Source organism: Chiloscyllium plagiosum, chromosome 14, assembly GCF_004010195.1.
Source record: "Chiloscyllium plagiosum isolate BGI_BamShark_2017 chromosome 14, ASM401019v2, whole genome shotgun sequence".
Lineage (NCBI taxonomy): Eukaryota > Metazoa > Chordata > Chondrichthyes > Orectolobiformes > Hemiscylliidae > Chiloscyllium > Chiloscyllium plagiosum.
In genome coordinates, this window is record NC_057723.1 from 35,856,980 (window position 1) to 35,870,405 (window position 13,426).

Below are 13,426 nucleotides of genomic sequence, written 5' to 3' on the forward strand. Positions count from 1 at the left end.
TATGGGAACTGAACCCATAGGGAGGGCCTCAACCGGGACCTTGGGTTCATGTCACATTACAGGTGAACACCATTGCACTATACACACACACACACACACACAGATATCCACACGCACCCTTATAGACACACACTTCTACATTATTGCCAACTTATGTTTAATTTTGGCTAATTGTGGCTGATCTAATGTGGCTGATCCACATTAGTTTTGTGGAAGCATCATACATGATCACAACACATACAGGATGAAGGTTACTTGACCTCTAATCCAGTCCCTTCATTCATGGTTGATCTGCCCCTTAATCCTATCTACCCTGTCTGTGTTCACAATCTTTAATATTTAGCAATAATGGCTTACAAATGCTGTAAATTTAGCTTTCAGGATTCAGGGTTGATTTCAGGCCAATCTAACGGAATTTGAAAGTTTCTTTTCTTCATCAACTGGTAGAGGTTTGCACAGTATTGTCATTCACGTGGTGGGAACAACACTCCAGAAATTATCTGGCTGGGAGCCCTCCTCTTAAACATTGCTAATAGACTGTCTTTTAATAAACGGTAAAAACAAGGACTGCAGAAACTAGAGTCTAGATTAGAGTGGTGCTGGAAAAGCACAGCAGGTCAGCAGCATCCGAGGAGCAGGAAAATCGACGTTTCGGGCAAAAGCCTTTCATCAGGAATAGTGGACTTCACCAGTTTCCTGATTTCCCCTTCCCCACCTCACCCCAGCTCCAACCTTCCAGCTCAGCACCCTCCCCATGACCTGTCTAACCTGCCTATCTTCCTTTCCACCTATCCCCTCCACCCTGATCAATCATCTTCATTCCCACCCTCATTCACCCATTGTACTCTTTGCTACCTTTCCCCACCCTCCTCTCTGGCCTATCACCTCCATCCCCACCCCCAATCACCCATTGTACTCCCCTCTCATTTATCTTTCCACTCTGCAGGCACTCTCCCCTATTCCTGACGAAGGGCTTTTGCCTGAAACGCAGACTTTTAATAAACGATGTACATCGTAGAAAACTGTATGAAATTTGGATAACTTTTGCCATTTATTTAAGTGTCTGTAGCAATTGGTACAACTGAATGCCTTGCTAGGCCATTTCAGAGGGCAACTGAGAGTCAACCACATTGCTGTGGAACTGGAGTCATATGTAGGCCAAACCAGGTGAGAATGGCAGATTTCCTTCCTTGAAGGACATTAGTGAACCAGATGGTTTAGTCTTGACAATCAAAAATGATTTCATGGCAATCAGTAGATTCTTAATTCCAGTTTTTGTTTCACTGAATTCAAATTCCACCATCTGCTGTGGCGGGATTTGAACCTGGGTCCGCAGAACTAGATTAACAATCTTGTGATAATACCACTAGGCATACCCCTAGATTTGGGTACAGTTAATGATTGTGAAACCACCCTCAAAGTGTCTCAAGTCAAGATAGCGTGTGGTTCAGAAGGCAATTTGGTGTTCCCACGAACCCCCTATCTTCACCCTTCTTGGAGAAGACGTTACTGTTTGTAAGGTGCTGTCGACAAAAAGCTTGTCAAGTTGCTGCAGTGCTTCTTGTAAATAGTACGCACTGCTATGAATGTGCTTTGGTGGGAGGGCAAGTAAACATTTAAGATGATAGATGGGGTGACAATCAAGCAGGCTGCTTTGTCCTGGCTGGTATTGATCTTCTTGAGTTGTTGGAGCTGCTCTGAGCCAAGCAAGTCGAGAGTATTCTATCACATTCCTAATTTTCCTCTTATATTTAAATGGTAAACCGGCTTTGGGGACCAATGAATAATCCGCTACAGAACTCCTTGCCTTTGAGCTACACGTGTAGTCATAATATTTATGTAGCTAGTTCAGTTCTGATCAAAAGGTAATCCCCAGAAGTAGATCATCAGGGATTTAGTAATGGCATTGAAAGATTTTCTCTTATTGGAAGCACATTGCTTGACATTCATATGGCACAAGTGTTATCTGCTGCTTTATCAGACTAAGTCTGTGTGCTGTCCAAGTCTTACTCAGATGAGCACTTCTTGCTTCAGTTTCCAGGGTGCTGCAAATTAGTATTTTTCAGAGTACAACTACCAGTGAACATCGCCATTTCTAACCTAATGATGGAGGGAAGGTCATTAATCAAGCAGGTGAAGACAGAAGAGATTAGGACACTACACTGAGGAACTCCTGCAGCAATGTCTGGGGACTGAATTGATTGATCTCCAACAACCACAATTATCTTCCTTTGTATTAGGTAAAACTCCAACCAGTAGTTACAAATCTCACAACACCAGGTTATAGTCCAACATATTTAATTGAAAGCACTAGCAGTCGGAGCGCCGCTCCTTCATCAGATAGTTGTGACCATCTGATGAAGGAGCGGCGCTCCGAAAGCTAGTGCTTCCAATTAAACCTGTTGGACTATAACCTGTTGTTGTGTGATTTGTAACTTTGTACACCCCAGTCCAACACCGGCATCTCCAAATCAGTCCAACCAGTAGAGCTTTCTCCAATTACTATTCACTTCAATTTTGCCAGGCTCCTCGATTCCACCCTCAGTCAAATGCTGCTTTGATGTTGAAGGCAATCACTCCCATTTCATAAGGGTTCAGCTCTTTTTCTACTATATTAGCACCAAGGCTATAATGAGGTTAGGAAGTCAAATGGCTCTTGCAAATCCCAAACTCGGTTTTCGAGAATAGGTTATTGCTAGTTAAGTGTATCTCAGGAACAGGCCAAGATGGATCATCCACTCAGCACTTTCTGAAGATGGTCGCAAATGCTTCAGCCTTGCCTTTTACGCTGGATTGACTCATGACTGAGGATTAGGATATTAGCAGAGTTTTTCCTCATCCTACTGGTTGCTTAGTTGTTCGCTACCATAAATGATGAGACGTGACAGGACTACAGAGTTTTGACCTAATCAGTTGATTGTTAGATTGAAAACAGCTTCTTCTGTTTGGTGTGCACCTAATTCAGTTCTGAAGCTTCACCAGATTGATATGTCATTTTTACGTATGCCCCCAGCATGCTTTCCTGCACTCCACACTGAACTAGGGCTGATCCCCTAACTTAATAGTAATGGTAGATTAATAGATGTACCAGAACATGAGCATTCAGAGAGTGTTTGAATATAATTCTGTTGCTACTGGGAGTTCACAGTGCCTCATGGCTCCCATTTTGCAGCTGCTCGATCTGATCTGAATCTGTCCTATTTAGCATGGGTATTAGTGCCACACAGCATGATGGTGACATTTGTGTCTCAGTTTCCTGTATATCAAAGCTGTTTTTGTGGGTTGTGCCCTCTTTAATTGTTTTGTAAATGGTTATTTTTAGGGCAATAGATGTTAACATAAAACATTAAGAGACCAGTTTTCATTCTTTTGCAGGTTTGCTCTGAAAAGTACTGCTTAAAATCTGGAGATTTTATTTTCCAATGGCAATGTCAATGTCTTAAATGTCTGAGGTTGCTGAGAAGAAGCACAAAAACTAGACAGGCCAAATCAATGAACATATAATGTTGTACATTCTGTTTCAGTAATGTAATCTAATTCTAAGGAGCTTAAGGGAGCTTTGTCACAAAACTCAACAATGAAAAGTCCAATAAACACAAGGAGCAACGACTCTTTCCCCTCGGAAAAATAAGCTTTCAATTTTGCAAACTATTTAATACTACACAGCACATGTCAAGGATACTTCGTACAGATTGACTCTCTGCAACAGGATGACAGGACATTTATGAACCTATTCAGCATATATTCCCCAAAATTTATGAAGTTTGTTCTGACCGAAATGTAAACTGAAGATAATTAATATTGTCAGGTTTGCCAGTGATTGCATTAACTTAAATTAATAGTATTATACTCTCAGATAAAAGCAAAGCTTTGCAGGTGCTGAAAACCTGAATAAAAACAGAAAGCGCTGGAGAAACTCAGTTAATGTTTCGATATGAAGACAAATCACGCTGGACTTGAAATGTGAATAGCTTCTCTCTCTTCTGCTGACTTTCTCTAACACCTTCTGCTTCATAACAGTATTATACAAACATTCAAACAAGGAACAAGAACAGGCCACTCGGCACTGGCCCTACTTCACAATTCAATAAGATTCTAGCTGAACTGATTTTGACCTCAACTCCACATTCCTGAATACACCCAAATGATCTTTCATCTCCTTGGTAATCAAGAATCTACCCATCTCTGCCTTAAAATATTTTAAAATTCTTCATCAATTGCTTTTTGAGGAAGGGAATTCCAAAGACTCTCAACCCACAGAGAAAAAAAATCCTCGCTTGAATTAAATGGGTAACTCCTTATTTTTAAACTATGACCCCTAATTCTGCACAAGAGGAAATATTCTTTCCACAATCACTTAGTCAAGTCCCCTTAGGATTTTATATGCTAATATAAAGTCAGCTCTGACTCTTCTAAACCACAGATGATACAGGCCCAGACTATCTAGCCTTGCTTCATAAAGCAATCTGCTCATTCCGGGTATTAATCTAGTAAACCTTCTCTGAGCTGCTTCTAATGCATTAACATTCTTCCCTAAGGATCAGTTTTGCACACAGCACTCCAGATATGGTATTGTCAATGACCTGTATAACTGAAGCATATCCTCACCACTCTTGCAATTCCCCTCGCAATAAAATATAACATTCTGTTAGCTTTTCTGATTACTTCCTATACCTGCAGATTAATTTTCTTCAATTCATGCACTAGGGCATCCAGATCTCTAGTGCACTGATTCAACATTAGGACAAAAAGGAATTTGCACTCACATGGCGTTGCACTAAATGTCACTGATATCTCGCAGTGTGAGATGCAGCAATTGTCATTGAAATATACATAATTTGTGTATTGCAAGATCCAATTAACTACAATGAAAAGAATAATCATTTAATAATGATTGAAGGGAAAATATTGGAAGAACTTCAGGTAATTTTATGCTCTTCTTTGATTGATGACACTGATTCTGAATGGCTACCTAAATCACTATAATAGATAACTTTGGTTTAAAATATAATCTAAAAGACAGCATTTCCCCAATGTTACTGTAAAGGGTCAGCCTAGATTATAATGACTTGCATTTCTTACATTTTCAAATCCATTCGATGCTTTAAAACTAAAGCAATATATTTCGTATTATATAACTGATCACAGTTCAGAAGCAAGCAATTTGTGCCAGCTAATCTATGTTCAACTGGAGTCTCCCATCTTTCTGCAAAATCTATCATACAAACTAGGAGTAGGAGTACACCATTTAGCCCTTACAGCTTCACCATTCAATAACAATATTGCTGATCTAATTGTAGTTTCCACATCACATTCTCACCTATCCCTGATAACCATTGACTTCCTTGTATTCAATGACCCCACCTCCACCACTGTCTGGGGAAGCTCCAAAGACTCTCAACAATCAGAAAAAACAAATTATTGCTCTGTTCCATCTTAAATAGAAGACACCTTAAGTTTAAACTGTGTCCCCAATTTTCATGTTTTCCACATAATTTCAGCATCCACCCTCATCTGCTCTTAGGAAAGGAGGGTTCTGATGAGGTTTATCTAGCCTCTTATGACATAATTGACTCAACCATTTCATCCTGTGGCAGCAAGCTCCATATACTCCTTATTCTCTTGGTTTCAAGTTTCTTTTGAATTCCCAATCTGACATTTATGTAACCATTTTATATTGCTCCTCTCCACAATGGAAACAGTGTTTAGTTTACCAAAACACTTCATAATTTTATAAACCTTTGTTAGATCGCCCATCAAGCCTTTTCTTTTCAGGACAGAAGAGACCAAGCCTGTTCACTCATTTCAATAGGAATAATCTCATAATTCTGTTATTCTCGTAAATCTTTTTTTTAAAAAACCTGTCTATAGTGTCTCCATTTTCTTTTTAAAATGTGATGATCAGAATTGCATTGCCTAATAAAAGTATGATATAACCAAAAATATATGTCTACAAGTTTCAATTCTATCCCTCTCCAAATAACCCTTCATGCTCAGTTTGCTATATTTAATGTTCTTACTAATGTGGGCTGTTGCTTACAGTAATTTGTGCAATGTACTTCTAAATAATGTTGCTCCTTTATTCCACACAGATTAGTTTCTACTGTGCTACTTTATAATTTTTCTTTACATAACTTCAGCATAATGTATTGCTAAAAAAGGCATTTGTCAAAGCTTTTCATCATGCATTCATCAGGACAATTCAAAAGAACATCAATGCAAAGAGAACGCACCACATTATATAACAGAAGAATCAAGGCATTATTTAGCATGTGGACTCTTATTTGTTGAGGCATTTCTATCAAGGATAAACCAGTTAGATAGCATTAAACTGTACTGTTTTTTTAAACCTTGAACCAAGCAAGTTGATTTTGGTTGATCATGGTATTGCTCTTACATCGAACCAGAGAATGGTTACCACCTACTTTGTTAAGTTGAAATAGACTCTATGTGCATACATGTTCCTCCTGTCAGAAAAGAACATATGGAGCTTCCAGTACACACACGCATGCCACACTGCAGGCCCAACTGACAGTTTTAAATTATTTGATCATCATAATTCTTAACATTTACAAGATTATTGGGTTGAAAAGGCTGAGGCTGTTTTCCCTAGTGCGTTGGAGGCGGAGGGGTCACTTAACAGTTGTTTATAAAAGCGCGAAGGGCATGGATAGGATAAATAGTCAAAGTCTTTTTTCTGGGGTGGGGAGTCCAGAATTAGAGGGTGAGAGGGGAAAGATATAAAAGAGACCTAAGAGGCAACATTTTCATGCAATGGGTGGTGCATGTATGGATTGAGCTGCCAGAGGAAATGGTGGAGGCTGGTACAATTGCATCATTTAAAAGGCATCTGGATGGATATATGAATAGGAAGGGTTTGGAGGGATACGGGCCAGGTGCTGGCAAATGGGACTAGATTGGGTTGGAATATCTAGTCGGCATGGACAAGTTGGACTGAAGAGTCTGTTTCCGTGCTGTACATCTCTCTGACTATAAATGTTATCCAATCAAAGATTTACATCTAATGTTGGGCAGTGTTCTACGGATGCGGTTAGTACTTTGCTTGTTGTGAACAGCCAAAGGGATATACCGTTTAAACTAGATCCATAAGTCTATGAGATGTACAGCTCACATACTTAGTATTGCACCAATACTGAATTTCTTACACCACGTTACTAATTTGCGATGTAGGCAGAACATCCTTTTTACTTGACGGTAGTATCTTGTTCGTAACGAACACCACTTCACTGTTACTGCATTGTATGAGCATAATAGTTTTTACCTTTTGCCCAAACTTTTAAGATATCTTGTTTTTCTAGAGTAATTTGGGTACTTTTCAGGACAAAATATGATGGCTTTAGACTTCTTCATGAGCCTACTTGACCTACAGCAAAAATAATCTTATTGAGATTGTCATTCTGCCACAGGATGGCTTTGATGTGTCCGACTTCAGCATTACATTTGCATAGTGAGCAAATGGCTGGGACCCTACTTACAAGGTTGCCAAAAGTGCTGATCTTGTAGCACTTGGAGCAGTAGGAACCTCAATGCATTACTGACCACTGAAGGTAGATTTATGGTAGGCAGCAGTTGAAAAACCCATGACTGGGTCTAAGATGGAGCCACCTATGGCATGTAAGGAAATTCATACATGTAGCTACAGATTCATATACATTAGGTGCTATCATAACACTTATTTATTCAATGCATATTAGTTTTATGCAATTGAAGAATTTAGACCATTATTTGTAGAACCTTTATTTTCCTTACCTATATTGGCTATAATGCAATTCTGGCCCTATTCATTTAAATGGTGTGGCTAATGCGCGATTTTCTTATAATAAGGGATCGCATGAGAACTGAACTATCGCGCTATTTCATAACTGACAGTACCGCAAATATACCAACTACATAAAAGGCAAAAAAAGGTCAAATGGCATTCCACAGAAGACAAGCTTCACACGGAACACAACAGAGATGTTTGTGAAAACTGGGCTTTAGTCAGATCTGATGGCAACATCATTTCCTCAGGTATACATGGTGTCATACGTACAAACACGGTATCATATATTACTATAATATAATGCCTTATTGACAAATGAATTTTAATGTATGTCCATTCTGCAAGTTTATTAATGTTTTGTAAGTCATTTAAGACCTTCTGATTGGCACCTCTGTTACTACCAGAATTGAAGGAAATGTACAGGTAATTGTGCTCCCATGAAATTTACTGCCTTTGTCCTTCTAGTCAATACAGATTACAGATTTTGGAGTTGCTTCAGTGCATCTTGTATATGGTACACAATGCCCCACTTGGCACTGGTAGTGTTGGGAGTGCTTACTGGTGGATGGAGTGCCATTCTAGTGGCTGGCTTGTCTTGGACAGTATTAAATTTCATGAATGTTGCTAGAGCTGCACTCAATCAGGCAAATGGAGAGAGTGGTTCATCATACTCTTACCATGTTTATGTCTTGTACATTGTGTTTATATTTTTAGGGAGTTACGTGGTGGGTTAATTGTCACAGATTTCACAATCTTTGACCTGTTCTTGTAGCCATAATACTTAACTGTTGTTCCAATTAAGTTTCATGTCTATGGTAACTTTATGGAAAATGAACATACATCTCTCTAATATGCAGAAACATCACATTAATAACTGTGTTATTAAGTTTCAAATTGAGATGAACTTTAATAATTACAACTGACAAGATAAAATATAAATGAACTACATTGAAATATAATGACTTATCTAAACTATGGCATCTCTAACAATGCAATACTTCCTTGCGCTACAGTGATTTGTCATTATCAGCCAAAAAATTCTAAACACTAGCCTTGAAATAAGGCTGAGAACTGAGTCAAGCTGACACTATTACAAAGTATTTGCAACATAGAAACAGACGATTTCACCGAAGAGATCAGGGTCTTTATTTAATTTACTTACTTAGATCCCAATTTACTTAATACACTTGAATCAAGACAGATAAATGTGCAATATAATAAAATTATTTGCCTGTTTTCATTACTTTGTATTTGATGCTCTAAAGTGAACAGAACTTTTAGTTTAATAAATGGAACTGCGCGTACCTGCTCTGCACCTTCTGGAAGGAAGCTCTGCTACTTGATTCCAACGATCGTCTTTAAAGTCGTAGCACTCCACGCTTCGTATAGCTTTAGGTGCCTGACCACCAACCACTATCATTACCTGCAAACATAAGCAGCAGATCTGTGTTACAACTCAAATAGTATCAGCAAAACTTCTTGGTTATGGAAATAATTCAGTGTTGGCATTATAAGATGTCTCCATAATTTAGGTCATAAAACCTAATATAATATCTGCTATAATTTTGACTTCTCACTATTTAGGTTATGTGGCATGCAAGTGAAACAAGGCTCTCTATTTCTATTTAACTCCTTCCTCAAATAAGCTGGATTCTAAAAGCATTTTCGAATTTTCCACTATTGTTCTGTCATTATATGCCATATCTGCAAAACTCAAAAGTTGACATAACCTTTCGGAAAAACTAATAATTCAGAAAGTACATTCACCTGAAAAGTAATGGATTAAAAGGCCAATAGTCTCTGCTTCAAGGCTATTGACCAAGTTAAATTCCTTTCTTTCATTGGCTTTCAGGACTTGTTTTAACCAAATGACTATTATCTATTTGTTTCATCTATAACAGAGGGGAGTTACAAAGTGACATGAAAGAGTAATGAAGTAAACTGCAGCTGTACTCACATTCTATAAGCACATTATAAGAAAAAAAGCATCTACAGTACATAAAGGATGCAATTTTTTAAAGGAATTCTAGCGAGGTGAAATGCTCTTTGGGTACCGGATTTTATTTCTGACATAGTGTATTTAATACTGTTTAATATCAGCTACTGTGGAGCTTCTGCTGATCGAAATGTTTTCTTCACTAAACTGGATTAGCTTTATTAGGCAAAAATGTTTAAATTAAAATTGTTTCTTAAACAATTCTGCTAATAAAAATCCTGAAAAACAAATAAATCAAGAAACCAAAATTACATTTCCAAAATTGTTTTTATTACTCCATAACCAAACTTGTCCAACAGTTATTATGGACAAAGCAAAAGACTTGCTTTCACATGCTACTGTTTAAAGTTGAAACATCAGATCTTCCCAATTTTTTCAAATATAGACTGTACTATTTGAAATTTGTTCTGAAGTACATTTTGCTTTATGTAAGTTCCTAAACAAATACAAAATATATAAATCATTTCCTGAGTGAGAGATTACAGATAAATAAAGTCACAATGAAGGCCATTAGAATTTTTGTTTTATAAACAAAAGCAAATTACTAAAAAGAACAAGCACCTTCGCAGTGCCTTTCTCAAATTCAGGACATTCAAAGTACTCTGCAGTCTAGGAAGTAGACTTTTCAAATGTGGTCAAGATCACAATGAGGTGAAACACATTAATTAATTGGCAGTCGGTAACAAAATATACCCCAAATAACTAATTTTAATTATGCTGTTTACAAGACAAATATCACTCTCCAGTTTTTTTTCCAATTAGTGCCATACAAACTTTTACTTACACCCGAAGGTGCAGTTGAGGCTTCAGTTTAACTTTTCATCCAAAACATGGCATTTTCCATAGTGCAGGATGCTCTCAGTACTACACTGAAGTGTCAAACTTGGTCAAGAACACAAACTATCAGGAAAAGGGGTATTAAGATTTCAGGAAAAGGGGTATTAAGATTACAGCATTCGTAAGTATCTCTGCTCTACACTTCACGGACTAGAATTCAAGAACTTTTAAAAACTGTAATTGGGCCAATACAACTGATCATACAGACTGGCATCCAAGGAGAACCTGACACTATTACTCAAAATATGACAATAATAATTCTGACCTAGAATATGGCCTGAACTAGGAAAATCAAGCTTTTTGACTTGACAGAGCAACTGGTGTTGAATGTAAACAACATTCTAAATCAATCGTTTCAAATCTTGACAGAAATTGAGGTTAGGAATTAGTAGATGAATCAATTGATATGCTGTAATTGCTTTATAGGCAGGAAAGTTGAGGCCTTTCAAACTAAGCTGAAATGCACATTCACCTTTTAAATAGTTTGCATCAAAATTCAATAAAATCACAGCATCAAGATGCCATTTGAGAAATATGATGTTATTTAAATGTCCCACACTTCCAGCAATTCAAAATGTTGTGGAAATTGATGACAAACACAGCTCAAATTTGCTAGCTACTTCCAGAGTACTTCAAATGTAACATTAAATCATAGAAGTATAGAATGATAACAGCACAGAAGGAGGCCTTGCAGCCTGCCTTTTTCCTGGCCACACTACAGATGAGCAACTCAGCTAGTTGCATTCTTTGTCTTTTCACTATAGCCATACAATGTTCTCTTTTTAGATTTCTTTTTAGATTTAAATAATTATCAAATTCTAATCTGCCTCCACTGTACTCTCAGGTAATGCTTTTTAAATGCTAACCATTTATTGTATTAAGGAGGTTTCTTTTTATCTCTTCCACCATGCTTTTGCTAGAAGGTATATTAATTCACTGTCTTGCTGTTCGCAACTTTTCACCGATGCGAACAGTCCTTCTTTATCTATTATCTTCAGATTTTGAGCATTGCCATCACATGTTCTCTCAACCTCCTCTCCATTAAGGACAGTAGCCCCAGCTTCACCAATCTAACTATGTAACTGAAGGCCCTCATCCATGGAGGATTTTCTATAAATCTCTGCACCACATCTAATTTCTTCACATTCTTCCTCCCATTGTCCTGTATCCTCAATTCTTCATTTTCATAGCCTTTTCTTGTACTTTCTACCAAATTCTAACATCATATCTAACATCATGACAACAGGCCTTGCTACAGGACAGGATCTGGCAAATTGTGGTGTTTCCCAGGACATCCTCAGGTGTCTCTGGCCCTGATTCTCAGACAGTTTGTCCACATACCGAAGACACTGCCACGCCAATGGCTGCCTTTGGCTATACGTTCCCTGCTTGGCTGGCCTTTCCTTGAATGCTTCCTGCTACTGGCCTTAAAGCTTCAGTTATTGACTGGTGAGGTCCCTCTTTTGTTTCAACCTCTCCTTCAGAGAATTGTAGAAAATTTGGGCTCATTGACAGAAAAGTATTCTACCAGTGAACTATGAGAAAAAAAGCAAAAAGCTATTTGAGAGCATGTGTATATGAATTTTGCCCATGCAACTGCTAAGCAGTGAGTTTTCCTGCTCCTCCAATTGCACTCACTAAAACTCCATCCATCCTACAGGCCTCCTTCCACATGCAACTGCACTTCTGACATCTACAAAGGATTTTTGAAAATATGCCAGTGACCTGTGAACCCACCACCTTCCAACCATGCCCACCACCTTCAATTCTATCCCCATCCACTCTGATCACTGCCCACATCAAAATCATCCTTAGAGTTTCCATTAGATCTCATAATCTGCCCTATGATATTTTGAATTTCCTTACCTCAGATTGTACCCAACTCTCTACCAATTTAAAATCACCAGTAACTCCAAACATTCCATTTGTCAGCCGACACCAAGATTCACCTACATTTGGACAGTACTGCCTCACCCTCCACATCCCTCAATTTGTTTATCTATATTTCTTGCACCCACATTCCACTACACCCAACAACCTAAGCCCTTGTCATTGCACTTTCATACCGTGACATTGCCTTCTCTGGTTAACTGACTCAGAAATACCCTCTTCTCTACCGCTGCATTAGCAGCATCCCAAACGACTACAGAGACAGCAAGTCATATCTACCAGTCATCAGACTGCACAAGGACTGTATGATTTGTCCCATACTGTCCCTAGGGCACCGATTTATGTTTCTGTGGAGTTGGAATCAATGACTCACAAGTTAGGTAGGGGTCAGTTGCAGATTCCGATGCTTATATTCCATGAATGAAATATGTAAAACAATCACTGCTAGCTCCTTTCATAATACCACATTCCTTCATCATAACTAGCCAAAGTTCTCAAATAACCTACCTGACACCATTATGGAACTCTATAGAGCTGCAGCAATTGAAGAAAGCCCACCACAATCTTTGCACAGCAGATAAGTGAGCAATATGAGGCCATGACAATACTACCGATATGAACAACAAAAAAACAAGAATGGGCCACTCAAACTTTCAAGCCTACTCTGGCATTGAATAAGATCATAGCTGATTTGATTTTAACCTCAACTCTACGCTCCTGCATATCTCAGATAATCTTTTATCCCTTCGGTAATCAATGATCTACCTCTGCTTTAAAAACATATAAAGATATTGCATCTACGACCTTTTGAGGGAGGGAATTTCAAAACCCCTCAGCCCTCAGAAAAAAATGTTTCCTCATTTCTGCTTCGCTTGATTGGTCCCTTACTTTTAAAGTATGATCTACATCCCAAGAACAAA

General features: G+C 38.2%; 1 protein-coding gene across 14 annotated transcripts in view; it reads right to left on the minus strand.

Annotated features, from left to right (window-relative positions):
• The window catches only part of LOC122556624 (kelch-like protein 3), a 119,869-nt gene that overhangs the window by 23,614 nt on the left and 82,829 nt on the right, over nucleotides 1–13,426 (minus strand). For all 14 annotated transcript variants that reach the window (XR_006313588.1, XM_043703547.1, XM_043703538.1 and 11 more), the window contains one exon: nucleotides 9,089–9,206. Coding sequence is in view for 13 of the 14 variants with exons in the window: in XM_043703547.1 (XP_043559482.1) it covers nucleotides 9,089–9,206 (118 nt within the window). In the remaining variant the exon portion in view is untranslated. The remainder of the gene's footprint in view (nucleotides 1–9,088; nucleotides 9,207–13,426) is intronic.